The sequence below is a fragment of the Tauraco erythrolophus genome, chromosome 19 (assembly GCF_009769465.1).
Source record: "Tauraco erythrolophus isolate bTauEry1 chromosome 19, bTauEry1.pri, whole genome shotgun sequence".
Taxonomy (NCBI): Eukaryota; Metazoa; Chordata; class Aves; order Musophagiformes; family Musophagidae; genus Tauraco; species Tauraco erythrolophus.
Window position 1 is genome coordinate 6,347,237 of NC_141483.1, and position 22,611 is coordinate 6,369,847.

At 40.4% G+C, this 22,611-nt stretch overlaps 1 protein-coding gene across 3 annotated transcripts in view; it reads left to right on the plus strand.

Annotated features, from left to right (window-relative positions):
- The first annotated feature begins 489 nt into the window (after window positions 1-489).
- The window catches only part of PI4KA (phosphatidylinositol 4-kinase alpha), a 61,632-nt gene continuing 39,510 nt past the window's right edge, over window positions 490-22,611 (plus strand). Inside the window, exons 1-19 of one of the 3 annotated variants that reach the window (XM_086623658.1) lie at window positions 490-699; window positions 3,063-3,179; window positions 4,391-4,484; window positions 5,152-5,240; window positions 5,753-5,825; window positions 6,095-6,354; window positions 7,024-7,090; window positions 8,862-9,010; window positions 9,617-9,682; window positions 10,531-10,627; window positions 11,022-11,213; window positions 12,113-12,213; window positions 12,945-13,074; window positions 14,147-14,279; window positions 14,945-15,040; window positions 15,758-15,941; window positions 16,651-16,754; window positions 17,118-17,301; window positions 19,678-19,728. In XM_086623658.1, the coding sequence (XP_086479784.1) occupies window positions 490-699; window positions 3,063-3,179; window positions 4,391-4,484; window positions 5,152-5,240; window positions 5,753-5,825; window positions 6,095-6,354; window positions 7,024-7,090; window positions 8,862-9,010; window positions 9,617-9,682; window positions 10,531-10,627; window positions 11,022-11,213; window positions 12,113-12,213; window positions 12,945-13,074; window positions 14,147-14,279; window positions 14,945-15,040; window positions 15,758-15,941; window positions 16,651-16,754; window positions 17,118-17,301; window positions 19,678-19,728 (2,397 nt within the window). Of the gene's footprint in view, window positions 700-3,062; window positions 3,180-4,390; window positions 4,485-5,151; window positions 5,241-5,752; window positions 5,826-6,094; window positions 6,355-7,023; window positions 7,091-8,861; window positions 9,011-9,616; window positions 9,683-10,210; window positions 10,251-10,530; window positions 10,628-11,021; window positions 11,214-12,112; window positions 12,214-12,944; window positions 13,075-14,146; window positions 14,280-14,944; window positions 15,041-15,757; window positions 15,942-16,650; window positions 16,755-17,117; window positions 17,302-19,677; window positions 19,729-22,611 lie in introns of those variants that run through there. The other 2 variants (XM_086623657.1, XM_086623659.1) reach the window with 2 other exon arrangements.

Below are 22,611 nucleotides of genomic sequence, written 5' to 3' on the forward strand. Positions count from 1 at the left end.
CGCGGTGAGCGCTTCAGGGAGATGGTGCGCTCAGTCCTCGCTCCTCACGGAGGCCGAGCCGAGCAGGGCAGGGTCGGGCCGGGCCCGCCCCGCTGCTCGCCGCCAACCCCCTCGCTTCAGGCCGCGCTCCGCTCCGCTCCCGTCCGTCCGCTCCTTCCGCCCACAGGCCGCCACCACTGCGCGCGCGCACCTCCCCCTGAGGCGGGGCGAGTGCGCGAGAGCGCCGCTAAGGAACCGGCGGCCGCTGGGAGGGGCCACCGCGGCGGGGGGGGCGGGGCGGAGCGGGCCGGGCGCGCCGATTGGTAGAGCCGGGCCGGGGGGCGGGCGGCGCGGCAGGGAGGGCGTGGCACCTGCGAGGGGCGGGGCGGGGAGCGCTGGAGCCGCTGCGGGCGCTGCCATCTCTGTGGTGTGATTGGCGTCCTGTGATCCCGTGGGGGGGGAGGGTTATCTCGCGAGAGGCGGCGAGGCGGGACGGCATTGCCTCGTAACATGGCGGCCGCGGCGGTTGCGGCAGCAGCGGCGGCTGCTGCGACGGCGGCCGCCGCTGCCGCGGCGACCACTACGGCGGCGGGCGCCGCTGCTCCCTGCGCGGGCGCGGGGCGGGGGAGCAGCGCGGGCACCGCGCGCGGCTTCTACTTCAACACGGTGCTGTCGCTGGCGCGCTCGCTGGCGGTGCAGAGCCCGGCGCCGCTGGAGAAGGTGAGGGGCGTCCCGCGCCGCCGCTTGCGTGAGGAGGGGCCTCGAGGGGCTGCGTCTGTGGGGACTGTGGGAGCGGTCGGAGGGGTCGGTTCGCGTGGAGACTGTGTCCGTGGGGACTCGGGGGGTGTCACGCGTGGGAGCTGCGTGTGTGGGGGGGCGTCACGCGAGCGGAGCCTGCGTGGGCACTGTGGGTGCCGCGGCGGGCGGCGTGGGGCCCTTTCCCGGGAGAGGGTTTGTGCTGCGCGGGTGCGGAGGGTGGCGGGTCGTGGCCGCGGATGGTTTGGGGGTGTCTGCGCCGCCTCGCGTGGCCCCGCCACGCATCTGGGACGCGGGGGGGGGGTTATGCCGTGGCCCCTCGGGAGGCCGGGCCTGGCGTGTCCGCCCGTGCCCGGGAGGATGCTGCCCTCGGGTGGGGGCTGCCCGGTGGCCGCGGGGGTGGGCTCCGGCGCGACAGCCGCGCCCGGGGGCCGGCGGGACGCTGGCGGGGCATTGTCACGGCGGGAGGTGTCGGCACAGCGGCCACGGCCGGCGTGTCCCTGGAATTTGTGGGACATGGTCTCGTAGGCGTAATTAGTCTGAGCCTAATTAGGGCTCGTTGCTTGGCGCGGCGTGTCTGGTTAAATCGGCAGCGGTGCGATGAGTTCAAGGTAAAAGCCGCCCGGTTGGGATAGACCCCTGCCGAACGTGGCACCGGACGGGGGTTGTGGGGTGGGCAGTTCCCCTCGCGGGTCCCACCGGGGCGCGGAGCCGCCGCCGCGGGCAGGAGGGTCGGGCGCGGTGGTGCTGGGGTTGGCTTCTCTGAGCGCGGAGCCATTGAACGTCTGAATCGCCCCGTGCAATACCGAAAGGTGACTGAATCGCTGAAAAGCACAGCTCTGTGCTGGTGGAAGGCACAGCGCCTGTTCTTGCCAGCCGCTGCAGGCTGCTGTTCTTAGTTCTTATTCTGCAAATCTACCACTGGTCTGACAGCCAGCTGTGAGTTTAAGCCGTGCTGCTGGTTCACTCATATCCAGGGCTGCTTTTTTTTTTTTTTTAAAGGTTGAGAGACTGCAGTAGGAGTTAAATGATATTAACAGTTCATATCTAGCTAAATTTCTTCACTCATGTCATTGCATATACTAACCTGATGTGGGACATGTGCATCAAGTTATTTTCCAAAGTTCATATTTCCTCTGCTGTATTTTACGTTGAGCAATTTTTGTTGTGTTACAAGTCTCGTAATTATGAAATCTGGCAGTTTAAGAACCAGAATGTTAAATTCCACTGAGCATCCAGTAAATTCTTCTAATCCTCTAGGGAAATAGCTTCCTGGTTTAGAAATTCCAAGGCAGAGAGTTTAAAGGGTTATCAATGTAGGAAATAACTCGGCATTCAAACATAGGTATTTATTATGTCAGATCTTTTTAGGTAGTATTTATTAATATCAAGGAGATTTATAAAAAGACAATATGTTTGTTGCAGTTTATCTTAAAAGTTCTGTAGGAAGACAAAGTATTTGGGAGATTTGATATATTTGTTAGATGTGTGTTTGCTAGGTATGGTAAGTAGTGAGAAAATAACTAGTTCTGGAAACTTAATATTTTATGTAAAAGGATTTGAACAAAAGTCATCCTGGGCTAGGTAACAGTTTATTGTTCAGCGGTGTATATGAAGGTGGCATTGGTGCAGCTGTAACCAAAGCTCCATCCACCCAGTTTCTATTCACAGGAATTGAGTGAACACATGCCTGCTGCCTATTTCTAGCACATCCAAAATGCCTGATGAATTAGTGGAAAGAAGGCTTTGTTGTACCAGGGATGCAAGAATGAGCTCTGTAAACTTGATCCTCTGAAAAGGTTCAGAAATTCTCGCCATGTGAAAACAAACAACTTGATCAGGTGTTGAAGAAAACTTTTAAATCAAACTGTGTTGTGGTAAAAATGTTTGACGCCTACTTGAGATTTTTCTGTCTTTTTCTAATTTCTGTCATTCATCACTCTTTCCTAGCCCTTAGATGCTCTTATTAAGATTAATGACTAAAGGAGGGTAATGTGGCCATCTGTCTTCCAGAAGATGGAAAGATTACTGTCCGCTTCAAACACAGGATGTCTAAATGAGTCTTGAAAACCACAGCCTGTCAGCTCATTTCTCTGCTGTGAAAGCATTTGCAGTTGTACTAGTGCTGCCCAGGCCCGTGCTCTAGGCTGCGGACATGACAGCTAGCTGTGCTCTGTAAAAGTGAAGCTGGGAGCTGTTTGCGTTGCTTTCCTGAGGTCTGCTGATGGATTTTTGAAAGACAGTTTTAAAAATGTTCTGTTTTTCTCTTGGATTGTTTTGACGCTTTTGGTGTTGTTCCGCTGTTCTTTCTGTCCACTATTTTTCAGGTGCAAAAACTGCTCTGTATGTGTCCAGTGGATTTCCATGGGATTTTCCAGTTAGATGAACGTCGCAGAGATGCTGTTATTGCTTTAGGAATCTTTCTAATTGAATCTGACCTTCAGGTACTTTTCCCCCTTAGGCTACCTCTATTTAACTTGAAAGATTTTGGATTAATTCAAATGTAGTCGTGCAGTGAGTGAAAAGCTGGTATTTCCTACCCATAAAAATGAATAAAAGATCAGAGATAACAGATGGATGCAGGCAGGGGAGCACAAGGAAGCAAGACAGTACTGATGAGTGTGAGAGACAGTAGTCATGGTGCTGCCACAGCCAAACTGCTGCCGTGATTTTCGGTCATCACAGCTTAAGGAGAGAAAGGAAGGACTATTCAGGAGAATTTGCTCAAACCATACGTGTCGCTGGGTGTTCTTCCCCTCATGCTTCTGAATGACACGTGTGTTCTAATATGCTCCTGCACATCAGGTTTGTAGTAGGCCTTTCCACGCCGGGCACTAGCCAGGATAAAAAGACAGACAGTGCCTATAGGCTGCATTGTATGGATGTCCCTTTTGTGTCTGCCAGCCTGTTTGTGACAAGCTGGTTCTCTTCCCTTCAGACTCTGGGTGTGGTGTTGTTTCATGCAGAAGAAAGGAAGGCCATACTGAGTCCTGGGTCTGCAGTCCTTAGACCTCACTTGACCTCATTTAGTGTTCTAGGGTTTGCATCAGGCCTGAATTTCTGGCTATTTAGTGTCTGTTTACTATGATACAGCTTGATGTTGGCCTTTTTGTGGTTTTTGTAGTATGAAATTTAAATAAGGCAGCTGTATTCATATTTCTTAGCATTTTTATGGTGTTTTCAAAGCCAGCAGTTAGTATTAATTAATCCAACTCTGTGAGGAAGGAAAGTGCTATCCTTTGGTTTGCAGATTGGGAAGCTGAAGTGTTAATGCAGATGTGTTAAGGGACTTGCATAAGGCCATGGGGTGGATCACGTGTGCTGAATTGGAACTGGCACTGAATTTCTAGCTGCCTTAAAATTTTTTGTGTCTTGCAGTAACCTAATAAATTGTTTGGAGACAATTACTGTTCTGGAACTTTTTTCTCCAACTTTTATGGGGAATGAACTGTTGCCTGGAATGAAAGGATTGAATTTATAGCACTGAATTGGTTTACTTTCATTTGCCTGTGTTAAAATCAGTTTTGCAATATTCAAGTGGAGAGATTGTGAGAAGCAAGTGTGGTTAATGTAGTCTTTCCAATCTCTGAAATATCTTGCAGTGGTGCAGTTCAGCTTTTCTTCTCCATTTTAAATAGAATATTTTTCTCTTTAGCACAAAGATACTGTGGTTCCTTACCTCCTCCGACTTCTGAAGGGACTTCCCAAAGTCCAATGGATAGAAGAAAGCAATGCACGGAAAAGCAGAGGTGATGTTCTAGTTTTTTGATCATTCTTACGGAATGCCAGCCAGCAAATAAAAATAGCAAATGTTATTCAGGACATGGAGCAAGGGGAGGTAATGGGTCCTGCTAAGTTCTTAGCTCCTGACTCAACAGCCTTTAATAGTGATTTTCTTCAGAAGAAAAGAGGAAGTTGAATAGCTCTCAGCTTTCTTATTGACTGCTTTGTGACAAATTGCTCTTTTCAAATAATTCTACGCTCAATATATTTTGTTACTAAATTGGAGAAGACTGTGTAGTCATCAGAGCAGGAGAGTGGAACCTGAGATTGTGCACTGCACCTTTACCTTTGATACTTAGTTGCTATTTAAACCAATTCATTTCTTGGTCCCTTAATATCTTTTAAAATGGATGTAAGAATACTTGTTCTCGAGATAGTAGAAAATTTAATATTTTTTCCATTACTTGAAAGCTTGAAACAATTTTAATTATCAAAACTATTATTTTAACATTTCATGCTGAAATTATGATGGTTAAAGTTTTGTATGTAATACTGTGTTTTTCTACAGTCTATCTCAGAACTGTGTGACATGGGAATCACTTACATCTTCTTACTTTGTTATTATTTACTCTTTCTGTGTTGATTCTGTCCAACAATGCTTAAGTGGCTTATTTTCTGTCTGTTACTTTGCAGGCTTGCTTCCAGTTGCAGAAAACTTCAGCTTCTGCTTGGTAACGCTGTTGTCAGATGTTGCTTACAGGGATGCATCTCTCAGAGAGCAGGTAGAGTTTATTTTAAGTTTGTGCTAATATAGTACCCAATCCTCCAGTGCTGCAATACTGACAAATGTCTAGAGAAGAGTACACGCAGCTGCTTGCTTTCTTGCAAAGAGACTGATTTCCGTAATGTGTTTACTGTTGCATTATTTCGCTTGTGTTAATTAATAGTCAAGTATCTAGAAGTTATCCATAAGTCTGCTGTTACTTCTAGGTGTCAAAGGATGTTAGTTGCTGAGCCCAGAGTTCTAGAATTCAAGTTTTGATACTGACATTAGGACTGCTGCAATTTTATTCTGCTAGTATGTACCAGCTAACTGCAGACTTACAAAAGAAGGTCTGTAAGCCGAGTGAGGACAATACACTTTTTTAGTCAACACAGCATTAAAAAAAAAAAATCTTATTTAAAGAGGTGCTTATGTTAATATTTGCAAGTTTCATTTGTTGTAGTGATCTAGTATAAGATCATGATCTCTTTACCAAAAGATATTTTTGTATATCTGTCTTGATTACTTTAGATTTTGGATGCGATTCTACAAGTAATGCAGTTCCTGTTGGGAATGTGCCAGACCCCGCAAATGCATGATAAAGGTACTATTAAAGTGGTTACTGTATTTGTAGCTCCTGCCCTCTGAACTTGTCTTACACTTTCTGATTATCAGGATCGCTCCTGAAAAGTGCCAGTTCTGTTTGTTGCTGACTGGTAAATATGGAAGCAGGAGAAATGTATTAATTTGGGGTACCTTCAGGGTTTTAACTCTACTCACACAAATAAGTCTTTGTAAGGCTGAAATGGTTTAGCACAGTGATGAAGTCCTATGTTACTTTTACTACACTTTAGATGTGTTTTTCTTTTCCAGAATATTTATGCAAGTATGCGGTACCCTGCCTGATAGGAATTTCTCGAGCCTTTGGTCGCTACAGCAATTCAGAGGAGGCTCTCCTTTCAAAGCTTTTTCCAAAAATTCCCCCGCATTCTCTGAGAGTTCCAGAAGAGCTTGAAGGAATTCGCCGACGATCCTTTAATGATTTCAGATCGATTCTTCCCAGTTCTCTTCTCACTGTTTGCCAAGAAGGAACGCTAAAGAGAAAGGCTAGCAGTGTATCTAGCATCTCACAGGTTTGTAGGACTTGCTCTGTGTTGGAGCCAGTGCTTAGATGATTTCGTGGGGTTGAGATAGCATTAAGCCTGGATGTGCACACAGTCTCTTAACACAGTATTTGACCAGATAGAGATCTTTATTTTGGTTCGGCAACTAAGTTTATTTTTGTACTTTTTGAGCTACAGAATGATCAGCAACTGTTAAACTAACATCTGTACTAATAAGTCTTCACGTGGAACAGTTGGCAAGTCCTATTCCTTCTGTTAATCTCATGAAAAAGCATTGTGGTGTATATCTGAGAATTTGGGAAGCTGTCATTTAATTGCTAAAGTTCTCAGAAGTGCTGAGGATACATGAGCTCTTACTGGTTTCGCTGGGAGCTGTGAGTGTTCATTGTCTTAAGGGGAGAATGGACTCAGATGCAGGTTTTGAAACCACAGATTGTTGTTAGCGTAGTTAGAGTACAGGAGCCTTGGTTCTGATCTCTTTCCTTTAGTAAAAAGCACTGAACTAGCTTTTAACTTCCCATTTTTGGTTGGAATTGAGCTGTTAGGCCCGGCAATACATAGTTCCTGTTATTTTTGCTTGAAGCTGTATTTTTAATAAAGTATATGGACCATTCTCTGGAAGATATTTTAATGTTTTATAAATAGTGTTAAAATTACTGCTTTTGCATGATGTTGCAGGTTAGTCCTGAACGTGGAATTCCCCCTCCCAGCTCTCCTGGAGGATCTGCAATTCATTACTTTGAAGGTAAATTATTTTGCCAAGGAACAGTGTGTGATTTGAGAGTTTTGTTGCTATTTATAGGAAATTGAAAACCAAAATCCTTTTGACCCGTTTTTCTGTCCTCTAGAATTCCTGTAGTAATTCTCTAGCACTTAACCTGGTAGGATTTTGAAAAATTTCAAGGTGTATATAGGAAGTTACTAGGTTTCCAGGCTCAGTTGTTTCTGACAGGCTTCTGAGGCACGTAGGATTTCCTGACTGCTACGCTGTGCCCAGTACTGAAGACCTTAGTTCAGCTAGGCGAAAAATATTTCAGGAGATTAGGCTGAGTAACTTTGAGGAACAGGAGGTGATATTGTGCTTCACTAGACAACTAAATTGTAGCTCTAGGGTCTGGGAGTTTGAAACCTTCGTGGCACGCTGTATCAATCTAAACCAACTGCTCCATTTGAAGTAAATGTGATACAAGTTGCATGTGAGACCCAGTAATTTGCTGAAGTGAGAAATAGTAAAGCAGACACTGAAGTTGAGTGCTCACTAACGTGCATTAATTACTGTATCATAAAATGCAAAAAAGTGAAAAATTTACAAGTTTACAAACTCTTAGCCGCTGGGTTTTGGTAGAGCTCTAGCTGTGAGGTCTGTGTCAAAGTAGGGCTTAAAAGAAAACTTTCATGAGTCAAGTTGAGAACTTGCTCCGCATCGAAGGTGTTTTGGTGTCTCTGGTTTTGTCTGGCCCTTTGAGGTTTTTAACAGTTTGGGCATTCTCTGTTTCTGAGTCATTCTCCTCTCCCCAGCCCTGGCTTCAATTAATTTCTTTCACATTACTGTTCTTTTTCCTTCATGTTACTATTTGTAGTGGCATCTGTCTTCCTCAGTCATACCATGGCATTGCAGAGTAATTCAAATATCACTCTTAAATTGCTGAGTAGGAAAAGACCTGTTTGTTGTCTGTCTGCCCTGTTGAACCAACCTATACTTCGTCAATTTTATGGTCTGAATTTAAAAAAAAAAAAAAGAAAATGGTGCAAGTTAGAGAGAGGCTATAGTAGTAGAACAAGAATAATCTTCATAAAACTATAGGTGGGTAGTGGACAACTTTGTAAGTTTTGGAATAATTTTAATTGTTTCTCTAGCAAAGTTATGATTATTGTAATCAGGATTTTATTTTCAGTACCAACTTCTACCAGATATTCCAGATATAGGCAGCTCTCATTATTTCCAATATAGTTTGTGATCATCTTATCTTCTGAAGAAGAGGAGTAATGGCCTTGTTTTTATTCTGGCCAAGGCTAATTGTTTAGAAAAAAGGACTGAAAACTTTGTTTTGTTGTTATTGTCAATAAATTGTGTTACTTGAAAGCCTGTTAAACTGTGCCGTGTGTTCATTTGATTTAATATCAGGAAAACCTTGCTGGATAGTTTTGACTTACCCTGTTCTTTGTACCTCTGTGCTTTTGAGCAAAATGGCATTTACAAATGTTTTCAGGTAAATGTACATCAGTAGTATGGGAAGATTTCTTGTCAGCGGTGTCTCTGACCTGAACACAAGTTATTGAAATTAATTCTTCCATTTTTATGTAAACATCTAATAAACAAATGTATTTTTCACCATAGTCTTCTGTCGTGATCTACCAGTAGGTTAGCTGAAATGTGTGTCGTGATAGCTTGCAAGTTAAAGACTGTACCTGTGTCAGAAATAACTCTTTAGTAGTAACTAAACGTTACTATTAGGCAGAGTTTATATATCCTCTCTTTCCCTAAACGTTTACTTCTATCATTTTTTTCTGATCAGGTTCATATCTTCCTGATGGGAGTGCACTGGATCCTGATTATTACTTCTCTACAATCAGCTCCAGCTTTTCGGTTTCCCCTCTCTTCAACGGCATTAGCAATAAAGAGTTTAACATCCCACTGGAAATGCTCCGCCAGCTGTTGAACATGGTGTGTCGTGGGTTCTTATGAAGGCTGCAGGGAGGTTGCATTCTTAGATATTCATGCTAGAAATAGATGCAGATTAAGTTTAAGCCTTCAGAATTTTAAAATAAGGTGTTTGTGTGTCAAGGTTTGTGTAATGTTTTTTTTTATGGCATTTAACATCATACTTCAGTAGTATTCCTAAAAAACTCCTGTATAAATTATGGAGAATTTGGAAAATCAAGCAAGTTAGTCAACTTCTTCCAGTATGGTTCTTGCAGACCACTCAATCTGAGGTAACTTACATACTGCTAGCTGCTCAAATAGAGGATTGTTTTCTGCGGCGAGACTGAGACCCTTTTCTAGAAGGCTTTGTTGCTGGGAATTCTTGCAAGTGCCAGAAACTACTGGCTTTGTCTGCTTCCTGCACGAGCTATTTTAGAACAGCACAGAGAGGCTCAAATATATTTGTTCTTTGTACAGCCAGAAATGCTTATAGGCTTAATTTCATCTGATGCTTTGCAGTCAAGGGACTTGTGTTTTCTGCGTATGGGCAAAATTGTATTGTCTTCCTCTCCAGTCATCAACAGGAAACATCCTTTTTTTTTTTAAAATTTTATTTTTCCTCTGTAGGTAAAACAAATTGTTGGGGATTCTCTGCTGAAGACATTAGATGCAGTTGTAGCTGAAGTTGCAGAGGTATGTTTTTAAATTCCTTTTCTAATTACTTAAATGCTTTATTTTTTTGTCTTAACAATTAAGTACTTGGAAAATTAGTCTTTCACTTTTGTAAAGCATGCCTTGCCTTTGCAAAGTGATACTAACTGTTCTTTCAGTGGTTTAAATCTAGCCTTGGACTGTGTAGAAATGGGGGAGTGAAAGAGGAATGTTGTTCACCAACAGGAGAAAATAGTTATTCTCTTAAAAAATGAACCATTTCTTACTTTGTCTGTTATCCTACTAAATTGCAGCATTGGTTGCCCAAAACTGGTTTGCCGTAGACTAAGGTCTTTGTTGCATATTGCAGTAACATTGTAATTTTTCATGTAGATAAAACCTGTTGGTTGTTTCCTTTATCTGGCTTGGAAATGACTCCTGTCCTTTAGGTGTCATTTCTACGAGTTTAGTAGTGTTACAGTGGGTGGACCTGTGCTTTCAGAGGTGGCATACTCGCTTCTGCAGGTCTCTGAGTCCTTGTTCTCCCCTTCCATGGGTGCCTGAGTGGAGAGAGCCTCAGTTTCTCTTTGCTGCCTCAGAAAGATGACAGGTTTGAATCCTCTTGTGTTGTGTTAACACCTCTGTTAGAGAGAACATAGATCTTCTCTTCAAATGGAAAGTGACTGAATCTTACTTCATGCACTGGACGGCTGTACTTTTCATAACAGGAGTGGGGGGGAGGCTGTAAGATTACTTCTGGTACCTGTTTTAAATGCTTGTTTACCTTGTGGAGGAAAACAATTATGTGGTTGGAATAAGAAGATTTATTTATCCGTAAAATGAAAAATACTTAATTTTGAATCTAGCAGGTTGCTTCTTTTCTCTTTCAGATGAGTGCTAGTACAGATCTCTATTATAAAACGTTCAGTGACCCTCTTTATCTTGCTCAATTTAAAATGCTGAGAGACACGTTATACTATATGAAAGGTATAGTGTTTGTATTTTTCTTTTAAATTTATCCTTCATTATGTTTAGGATCTGAAGCGTTGTCTGCATTGTATTGGGTGCTTGAACATTGGGGTCTGCATTTCCTGGGAAATCCATGTATGCTCTAAAATTTGTATTTTGAAATGCTTCCCTAAAAAAAGGTGCTATGGAAATAGGAAAAAAGTATTTTTAGCAGCACTAGAAGGATTAATAGATGATTTTCAATTATCTGCTTACTGGTGGACTTTGCTATGAAATTCATCTTTTAGGTAGGGGGATAAGCTTTACAAAATAACTTCGTTTATAATGTAGCAATGAATTTTATATATGGTGTCATTCTGATACATTGACTCCCATTCTTCTAGTATAATGCTATTTCCTTTTATTTCTTCAGACCTTCCCAACTCATTTGTGAAGGAAATCCATGATTTTGTGCTAGAGCAATTCAACAGCAGTCAATCAGAACTTCAGAAAATCCTTCATGATGTGGATCGACTGCACAATGAACTGAGTCCTTTAAAACTGCGCTGTCAGGCTAATGCTGCCTGTGTGGATCTCATGGTGTGGGCTGTGAAAGATGAGCAAGGTAAAAACTGCTCTTCAGTCTCTCTAATGTCTGTCTTTTTTCTTTCAGTTGTAGATACTGACAAGTTCTCTGAAAGTAGATGATGCTCAGAGAAATATAAAATAAATTTCCATGGAATACTCTTTACTGTTAGAATACAAGAGTAAAACTTCCATCAAAAAGTTGGCAAATTAGTAGGCTAGGTAGTTAGACATCTCTTCATAGAAATGGAAACAGAAGCATCTTATTGGCTGATTGACAAGGGATGATGTAATTGCTGCATTACATGCAGCTGATTATTTTCTATTTTATGTTTTTAATAATTGCTTTTAGTATCTCAAATGTTTCTCAGTCATTCTTTTAAAGAAAATGTTTTTTTTCTTCATTGCTAACAGAATTGGGAAGCTCTTTCTCATTTTTTTCAATTTTCTTTCTTGTTTAATTCTTACACATCCTCTGAATACATGAAGGGTTTTTTGCTTTGGACCTTGCAATACTTAATTTCTATCAAATGTGAAGTACACTCAAAATCAACTTCAAGCACTGTAATTCTTTAAATCATAGTGTTTGACAGGGCTGTTTCATGCAGATTATAATTTGCCAAAACTTTTTTTTCAGAAGAAGCACTAAATCTCTTTGAGAAATTGTAGTAGGAGTGTGAAGTGGATGTATTTTCTGTGTTGTTTTAGAAATTCCAGTAAGCATTGAATTGTATCTATTCTATTCTATTATATTGTATTGTATTATTATATTGTATTGTATTATTATATTATTATATCTGTTATATTATATCACTTGTGTTATATTATATCACTTGTGTTATATTATATCACTTGTGTTATATCACTTGTGTTATATTATATCACTTGTATTATATTATCTGATAAACATAAATTTTTCTGTTGGATTTCTTGTTTAAGGTGCGGAAAACCTGTGTATCAAGTTATCAGAGAAGCTGCAGTCAAAAACCTCAAGCAAAGTCATCATTGCTCACTTGCCACTGCTAATTTGCTGTTTGCAGGTCTGTCTTTACAGTATTTGACATTACTGTGTCAGTGAGTGAGAGTCTGGGGAGTTTTACAGGTTACTAGAAGAACACTTTTTATCTGCCATTTGTATTACTTTCCATCAATGTGTTCTGTGTTTGGATTCTAGAGATCTGTTGTGGAAACTAGAACTGCAGTAGACTAGCAATTTCAAAATTTTCTTAGCTCAGCTACTTCTTGAAGAATAATATTCAAGAGGTTTCTTTTTAACCGGTATTTAATTTCTGAAATATTTAGCTGCTTAGTCCATTAAAGAAACAGTTAAAATACTGGAACTGGCAGGTCACCGAGTTTTCAGACTAAGGCTTGGTTATTCCAATTTTTATGTTTTCTTGTTGGGCTCTTATTCATAGTCTTACAAGTGTGTTTTCCACCACATAGTAAATAATCAGGATTCTCTAAATGTTGGAACTTGTCCAGTAACTTTATTCTTAGAGAGTGCAGTTCATTCCGTGTAACTCCTGTGAAATTACCCAGGAAGAAAGCAGCAAGGCTTGACTGGCATCCAGCACTCTAGGATAACCTAAAAGAATTAGAGGCTTGAAATGTCTAAATCTTCTGCTAAAAATTGAATCTCTCAGAACTATAAATGGTTTGGTTTTGTTTAGTTTTTTTTGTATTGAGCTGAAATTGCAAGCTTACAAGTTGAAATAAAAATTGTGCTGTTATATTCTGAAGCTATATTGCTTTTTTTTTTGTTTTTTAGGGTCTAGGTCGTTTGTGTGAGAGGTTCCCTGTTGTGGTTCATTCTGTCAATCCATCCTTGAGAGACTTTCTTGTGATACCTTCCCCAGTGCTTGTGAAACTTTACAAGTATCATAGCCAGTATCATACAGGTACAGGAAAAAAGGCCATGTTCCAAAGGATATGCTAGTCATTGTTTTCCAACTTGTATGGCTTTTTTATGCTTTTGGATATTTTGTGGTGATACAGCTGTAGGGGGAAATGGAGATGCATTTGTGATTTTTTTTTTTTTATTTTTTTTTTTCTTGGAGGTAGAGAGGAGGAATGCAAATCAAATTCTGGTAAAAGCGTATCTAAGGGCAAGCAGTATATATAGGACTACATTTTATCCTAGCAGCGATATTGCTGCGCCTCTTCTACTGAAGCTAAGATAGTCTTATCTCAAGCACTTTTGTCTTGAGCGAGATCATTAACAGCTCTAGTGTGATACTGTAGTATTGAAGGTTGAATTATGTGTGTCAGCCTCCCGCACTCAAATCAGAGCAGTTTGCTTAGGGCTTTGTCTACGAGGGCCTTCAGAAGCCTCCAAGGACACACAGATTCTACAACCTGAGCCAATGCATAATTATCCTTATAGTGGAAAAAAAAAAAAAAATCACATACCCAGTTGGAACTTGCCTTGTTTCGAGTTATGGCTGTTGTGTCTCATCCTGCCACAAAGCCTGCTTCTGTCTTCTTGGTAACCTACTTCATGCTCTGGAAGGCAGCTGTTAGGTCTGTCCAAAGCTACCTCTTCCCCAGGCTGGACAAGGCTGCATTCCTTAGACTCTTCATACAAGTCCCGTGCTCCAGCCCCATGGCCATCTTGACTCAACTCATCTTTGAGTCTTTTTGTTGCTGTTTTTAAATTGTAATATCAAATTACAATTTCCAAAAAGAAAAAGTTCAATTTAAATCACTTGCTAATGCAAAAGTATTGTAATGCTAAAGCAGAACAGGTAAAATGAGAACTTATGGTGACTAAATTTAGGAATAGTTAAATGCACTAGTGTCTTGCATAGCTAGTGACAACACATGCACTTCCAAAGTTCTTCAGCTCAGCTCTCTGGGCGGTGAAGTAGGCTGTTTTACATGCACTCACCAGATACTGCTCTGCCTATGTGCTCTCATCTTGGGGGAAAAAGCTGTTTGAGATGGTGCTGATGTCTGTACTCTGTGTCTTAGTAGGTGGTAATGACATCAAGATTAGTGTAACCAATGAGCACTCAGAGTCCACTCTAAATGTAATGCCTGGCAAGAAAAGTCAACCATCCATGTATGAGCAGCTGCGTGACATTGCCATAGACAACATCTGCAGGTGAGAGAGAGACTGGGGCCGTGTTGGGACACGTGTTCTGTTTCCCCAGTGCAAAAGTATTGTGACCGTTAAGGAGGTGCTGCTCTGTGCTGCTACAAAGGCTTTTTGCCTTTTTTGATCATGACTTCGTTTTTCTTCAGACATCCCTTGCTTTTGTTTATGTCCTAGTTGTAAAATAATAATCCAGTCTCATTGTTTTGCTTCCCACGGGTGTAACTGATGCTAGTCACCGTTTCGATACTCAGTGGGGTTTTGTTTTCTGCCTGGATTATCACGTTGAGCAAGTCTCCTGTAACAGAAGGATTGTTACGCGCTCAGGTGTGGGCAGTGCAATGGTTATTGTTCCCTTCTAGACAGCTCCAGAGAGCTGGAGGGAAAACAAATAGTTGGTGACTGGAGGCAAGGGATTGAAGCAGTGGCTTTTGAATTTACGTTATTGCATATCCCCATCTGTATTGTTACTGGAGAAGGCAGCAGTGGAAACTCTGTTCGCTTTTTAAAATACATCTGCAGTGTTCCTAGGCAATCAGTTCGTATACTTCAGTGTAAACTTTCCTCCCTTGTACCTGGTGTGCATTTACAGTAGTGAAAAGTGAAATGTTTAATTCATGCGTTTTTTTTTCCTCTGGCAGTTCTAGCAGGTTTTCTGTTCGTTGTTATTCCAGGTGCTTGAAGGCTGGCTTGACCATAGATTCGGTGATTGTTGAGGCCTTTCTTGCCAGTTTGTCTAACCGTCTGTACATCTCTCAAGAGAGTGATAAGTGAGTTGTTAGTCATCAAACAATTTTTCCTTCACTAAATGAACCTGAAGCTTATTCTAAGTACAGGCAGCAGCATTTTAGAATTAAGTGTCTCTCAGATTAATGAGCTTGTATATGGGGTTGAGATCTTCCCATGCAAATTTTTGCAGAGCTGAGCCTTTGCTTTCATACTGAGCGGTATGGATTCATTTTTATCTGATTGAATCAGCAAATCTTGGAGTGTTAGCCAGTTTTGAGTCCTAGATTGAGTCGTTCTCTCTGTTGTATGCTTCAGCTATCTTTTGTGGCTTGACACAGCTTGTCACTTGTGGCATTTGACTTGCCTCATTTTTAAGAGGCTCACCAACCAAGAAACCTCCAAGGAGAGGTCTTATGGTAGCTGGTGTGACTGTCATATCTTAATGTTTTGCAGATCACTTTTACCTCTTTTTGCTGTTGTTTCTAGAACAGTTTGTTCATGGATTAGTGTGAATTTGTTGAATAGTTCGTTTGTGGGACTTGTTTTGGTTTTTTATTTTGAAAACCAACTTGAGCAAGTAGATCTCTAATGTTAATGTTGGGAGTAGATGGGTATATAGAGTGGCATTATCAAGGCTATTAGTAATGTTTAGTATATGAACTGTTTCTTACAGGAGATGTAACTGTGCTTGAACATCTTGATAACTGTTGAACAGTTACATGTATGGTTTGGGGTTTTTTTGTTTGTCTTTGTAACAGGGAAGCTCATTTGATTCCTGACCACACAATTCGGGCTCTAGGGCACATTGCAGTAGCACTGAGAGACACTCCAAAAATGATGGAGCCCATCCTACAGATCTTGCAGCAGAAGTTTTGCCAGCCACCTTCTCATCTTGATGTACTCATCGTTGATCAGCTGGGCTGCTTGGTCATCACTGGAAATGTAAGGAAAGAACTGGCCAAGAGGATGTCAATTCATGATCCCTTTCCTTTAGTTAAAAGGAAACATATTTTAGAAACTGCATTTGCAGAGGTTTTTTAAGGTTTTTCTTTTCTTCACCATAGCTGTGCTTGTACAATCCTCATGTCTCTGTGACATCAGAAAACAAAAGCTAATTAATAACGTGTAAGACGCTGTCCCTATAAAGAAGATTAGTCCCCCTAGAAAATACTAAAAGTTTTTTTTTTTTAAAAAAAAAGCAAACTCTAAAAAACCACCAAATTCAGTGTTTTCAAAAGTTATGAAGAAGTTTATAAACTTGGTCTATGTCCCGAATAGGTGCACGTTATCTTTTTTCACATCAGTAGTTAAATTTCAAAGTCTCGTAGGTCCATACATGGATTAATTGGAATGTAATTTGTGTCGCTGAGTGAGCAATTAATTGCCAGAACTCAGAAGCCTGAAAAAAAAGTTTTCCATCAGGAAGGTGGAGTTAAAGAACTTAATAAATTTTGTATAATTTGAGTAATTAGGAACACTAGTGAAAGCACTTCCACTGTGTGCTTTATGGAAGCTGAAACTGTTGCTCAGGTTACAACTAGATACCTGTCTGAAGAACTTTGTAATACTTGGTGTGTTTTACGGTGTTCTTCTTTAGAGAGATTGTATTCAATGAGCTCTACTTAGTGTTGTTTTGGGTTTTTTTTTACAGCAATATATTTACCAGGAGGTGTGGAATCTGTTTCAGCAAATCAGTGTTAAAGCAAGCTCAGTTGTTTACTCTGCCACAAAAGATTACAAGGATCATGGATACAGGTAACACTTCACTGTCTCTCTTAAATGTGTGAATACTCTGTTGAATATCCTTTATGCTACATCAGGGATTTTCACTTTTTCCCAGAATAAGTTTTATAATGAGGTTATAAATAATACTGTCCTCCAGAGGACAAAGTTTGCAATAGAAACGTCCTCCAGAGGCAAAGTTTACAATTAGTTTTTTACTTAAATAGTGATTGCATTCCAATTACCAGTAAAGTGATGTGCTACTATTCAGAAAAACAAAAACCTCTGAGTGAGTCAGTAGCCTTATTCCAAGAGTCACTATCAGCATTATGAAGAAAGCACTGAAAATATAAAACTTTGAGGAATTGCTTGTTCATTACTGTTCTTTCTTCTCAGACACTGTTCCTTAGCAGTCATCAATGCCCTAGCTAACATTGCTGCTAACATTCAAGGAGAGTACCTTGTGGATGAACTGCTGATGAACTTGCTGGAACTGTTTGTTCAACTTGGGCTAGAAGGAAAGAGAGCTAGTGAGAGAGCAAGTGAAAAAGGACCAGCACTGAAGGTCAGATATTCACTGGTTTTTAACTGTATGCAGCTGGGTATTTATACAGATGGCACTACTGAATATAGTCATCTCTGTGTCTTTTGAACCAAACCCATGCCCTTACACACACACACACACACACAGAAGAATCACGCTTCCTTAAACCTAAGGATGTGTTCTGATCGTGGAATATGAGTGCAGATCTGTAATGCCTTTCAAACACCTAACTAATCTGCCTGTAGTATCTGAGATAAAGCAGTGGTGTAGCTGTTATTCAGCTGAGTCTGATTTTGTGTGAGGCTGAGTAAACTCTCTGGAGTGTTCGGCTGTTAGAGGCAGAGCTGCAAAGAGAAATACAGAATTCTGACTACTGAACTCCTCTTAAAAATTCTTGAAGCGTCTTTAGATGTGACAGATTTCTCCTTCTAATTGTAGTGGTGTCGTAGGATCATAGGAAAGCTCAGGTTGGAAGGAACCTCAGGAAGTTGTCTAGTCCAGCCTCCAGCTTGAAGTAGCCAGTTTGTCTTCCTGATTAATCCTGAATTACTGCTATGAGTGGGTGCATCTTGATTTTTTTCCAAGATCCAAGTTGATGCAGGCCTGTCTGTTTAGGCTTATAATGGAAACAGTGCAGTGAAGTGAAAATTAGATATTTAATAGAAATCTCTGCTGATTTTTGGTGTGCTTTATTTAGAGAGCAAGTTTATTCAAAAAGCTTGCCTAAGAGGAGACTTGTCTCTTAGAGTGATATGTGGGGTAGGAATATTTTGCAGAAGAATAAATTTAAAAGGGAGTAAGAACATACCTAGAATCTGCTTTTCATGAAGTCTGTGGTGGAAAATCTCTCTCCATGACTTTCATAGGTTCTTTTAACCACAGGTAAGTGTGCTGAAATGGTGAAAAACAGATTATAAACATTGCTCTAAAGTGACACTTCTGAATTAGGTTCCACCCTCCTCCTCTCAGGGATGTTCTCCCACTATTTCAGTTTTGGAATCACTATGGGAAACAAACTGCTGCACTGACTTAAAGCTGCCTACAAACAGAAAAATATGGGATTGATTTAACATGGATTTGAGCTAGGAGGCAGTGTTTCTTTATTATGAAGATACTGATAGCAGTTTTTATTGGAACACTTTATTCATGGTAGAGTAGAAGTTATGAAACATATTCTGAAGACTGCGTTACTTCATTTTCAAGAAGAGTTGAAGTAGGTAAAACACTCCACATGCTGTGCTCCCAAACAAAAGCAAGGTTTTTCATTGATAGTCGTCAGATATTTTGCTTATGTTCTCTGCTTCTCAGCATACCCTTTCATGGACTTAAATTTGCTTGCTTATCGTTAAAATGCTTCAGTGCCTTGTTTTGTTCTAAACCAGATCTTTCAACCATGCAAAAGTGGCTCTGTGAGGGGAAGAAAAATAACTTCTTTTTTTCTTTTTCTTTTTTTTTTCTATTGCTGATAGTTAACACAAATGTCCTCTGAGTATGCCCAGAGATGGAAATCATTGCGTATTCTTTATCCTCAGTGCCATATATTATCACAAAGAGGCTGAGAATCCATTTTTACAACAAAAATGCTGGTAGAGCAGTGAGTTTTCTGCAGCTCTGCCTGTTAGCCAGAATCCAGGACATGATGCTGTCTCAGTTAGCTTGTATCTCTGACTCTGCAGCAGTTTGTCACAAGCAGAGGACTGTCCTGATGCTAGCAAAAAAAAAATACAGTGACTTTTTCTAGACATTACTACCCCTTAGAGTGACTTGAGTGGTGTTCTTTTGTTCCCTCCGAAAAACTTAAGGATCTGTCCTTCATTTTGCTTTATCTTGGACACTACAGGAAAGATAACTAAAATATGTTTTAGTTGGATTGTATCATTATTGTTTCATCTGAAGACTATTTGGTGTGCGCGCGCTCTCTCCCCGCAACCCTTTTTTTTTTTTAAATTGCTTCCTTTTAGTTTATTCCACTTCATGCAAAGCTGTACCCCATTAGCATGTCTGCCTTGCCTCCTCCCTGTGGGACCAGTGGTCTCTGTACCTGGTCTCTCCTTTTATAAGGAGGAAGCTGGAGAGTTGTCTCCCTCCCAGATCCAAGGTGGAGACTTCCAAATATAGAAGACCCTGTGTTGAAAGGGAAAAACATTCTTTCTATAAGGGACGTCCCAGCTTATGAGGAGCCACCTGAAAAGCTTTATTGAAAGGCTCCTGGTTGTCCTGATCCTTTGGATTTCTGAGGTGATCTCTTGGCCACCTCATGCCCATCTGTTTGCGAGATGCAGAGCTGTAATTGGCAGTGTATGTGTTTGTTTGCACAGACAGTGGGAAAGTTTCATGCTTGAATATGTCTTACAGCAGGTATTTTAGAAATGCTTTTGTAGATGTTTTGATAACTTCCTTTCTCTCTTCCAGGCCTCCAGTAGCGCAGGGAATCTGGGTGTGCTAATTCCTGTTATTGCTGTGGTGAGTATCCAGTGGTTGGGTTTTTGGAAACAGAATAATTTTTCAAATTATTGAAAATAAGAATTTTCATGGTCAAATGACTTGATTAACAACTAGTGCAGAAGTAAGCATCCAAGAGAAATATAATAGTATTGTAAAATAATAATTCTTGCTCTAAGGTGGAGGGAAACTGGTTAATAATGACATACCTCTTAAACATTTTAGGAAACATGCAAGGACACTGATGTCCGTTCCAGACTCGTTTATTTTGATGTATATCTGGTTTTGGTCTCAGATGGCAACTTTTTCTGGGGGAAAAAGATTTATTTTTTTTAACAAAGTATAACTACTAATTCATTCAAAAATTGGTGTGCAACTGTTCTAGATCTCTAACAGAAAATTTGATATGTCCCAGCTGGGTTTCCAAGTCAGTAGGACTAGTTGCCTAAATGCTGAATCTTCTACAAAAAATGTGTAAAAGATTCACAGACTAACTGAAACTTACTGGAGAACAAGAAAATATCGTGTGACTTTCTCCCCTCCTGACTCTGAATTCTTCTGTGGAATTCTTCCTGCACAGCTAGTGGGACAGAAGAGGAAAATGTATTACATACTTGCAGTAGGCATGCGTGCTGGTGACTTGCTCATACTGCACATCCATTAACGAGCAGAAAAAGTCATTCATTTCATACTCTGCCCTCACAGACGTTTTTACTGAAACTTTTCAAAGAGAAGAGCCTAGAATTAGCACTGGTTAAAGACAAAAGAATAATTCCTTTCCTTTCCTTCCTGTCTCCTCCACCAGTTTCCAACGTAAGCTCTTCCTGAACTCAGCAGCGATCACAAGGGCTGGACCCTAGCTTTACAGAAATGTGTTTATAAACGTCTTGGATCGTTGTTTTTCAATAGGTGCTTGTTTTTTTTTCATGAACTAGCTAGTCCTGTGCTGGGAGGTATGTTCTAGTGGGTAATATTTTTCAGCTGTCAGCAATGCCAGCACCAATTTGAGTGAAAGCAGTATCATGCCCTGCATATTGAGAGAAGATTAGTGTTTGTTAGAGACTTAATGTAAAAACTATGAAAGAGCTTTTCTGTTTCAAAGTTTTATTGATGATGTATTTGTTCTGAATAGCTGGTGATAACTGCATTTTTCTTAACCAATGTGACCTTTAAATAGAGTCAGTGCCAGAAGCTGAAGCAAGAGTTAATGGTTACATTATGGTTGTTGAAGCAAATATTTGACTTTCTTGCACAATGTATGAAGATCATGAGTTTTGAGCAGTAGCTGATTTGCTTTTCTGCTTGAGCTCTTTCTCTTGAATAATTCCTGTTACTTAGGTCTCAAAAAACCCAGATATTAGATGCTCCAGCTCATTTAATCATTTATAAACTAATTAAATCTGGGGCATGAATATTTCATCCTTGGAATATGCTTCTCTTTTTGAATATTCTTTTCTTTTTGAATGCAGATAAAATGTGTTTGTGAGTGGTAACGATTTCTGTTGTGAACCTTCAGTATTGAAAATTGTCCCCCCTCCCATGGTGGACTTATAAATAAGCACAATGTGAGACACAGAGAAACATCTGAGCTTCCTATTCAATATCAGCTCTTCATCATCCTTCCTCATCTAATACCAATATTTCACTGGCTGTCATGTTAAAAAGCTTTGTATATGGGGCAAATAAGTGTAGTAGATGCAAAATTACAAATGGCAGTATATGAAAGCAAAATAAAATCAGTAAGTTAAGATTGGAAAACACCTTTTTAAGAGAATTCCTAACCCTTAAAATAACTGTTGGTTTATAGCTTAATTTGCATACTTTAGCTGACATAAGACATTTTTAATATGAATATGTTTAGGTGGATGCAATATTTGATACAGAAAATAATAATAAAAATACCCTCACTGGATTGTGAGGCATCTTTTTTTAAGAGGTATGATGCAAAGGAAGGAATGCAAAGGTGAGTACATTCGTTGGCTTTAATAAATTGAACTTTGCAACTCTGTTCCTTGTACCAGGTAGGTAGTAATATGCTACAGAGTGCAGGTAGGTTTTCACTTTTTCAAACGTGAAACAGGCTTTTGTGCAGCATTCATGTTGTTTCCAGAATGATTCAGAATGTTTACAGTCTTAGTTTGACTGGAAAGGTTTTTTCCATTGAATCAAGTATAGAGTGTATTTGAATTGTTAACAGAAGTTGTGATTGCTATAAATAACACTTTTTTGTAGAGAAGATTAGGTGGCATTGAGCTGGTGAAAAGCGCATTTTGCTAGCTGCTTTCACTATACAAGGTATTCTGAGAATCTTCATGTAATTTACCTGGTTGGCCTAATTCTGATACTGCTTGTGCCGATGAAGATGAGAGAACTGTACTGAAACTGTACAAGTTAGGTTGGGGAAAAGTAGTGGATCCGTTAGTATTTCGTTCCTCCAAGACGTTTTTATCTCCTCTTACTTGGTGCACTGGTCCATAAGGTTCATGGTGTGTAAGTCTGCTGAGTGTTAAATAGTGCAAACAGAAGAAAGAATGTAAGCACTTACTCTTTTTCAAGGTAGATCATGTAAAATACCCAGGAGAGACTTAGACTTCTAAGACTGATCAGGTATTCAGGATTTTCATATTCCTATTTATTATAAATAGGCATCCTACCACAAATTTAGAGCTAAGCTTCAAGAATCCAGATAGTCTAAATATTTTATTGATTACATTTCATACACTGAAGTAGAACACAAAGTGTAAGTTACTTTGTGGTTTATTTTTTTAATACACTTGTATCGATACATGGCACTAACTGTTTTAAATTGCAGTCAAATTACCTACTGCTATGAGTCCATTCGTGTAAAGCTACCTGTGGATAATATATTTTCTTTTGATACCAGTGGCTTTTGTGTTAGCTAAT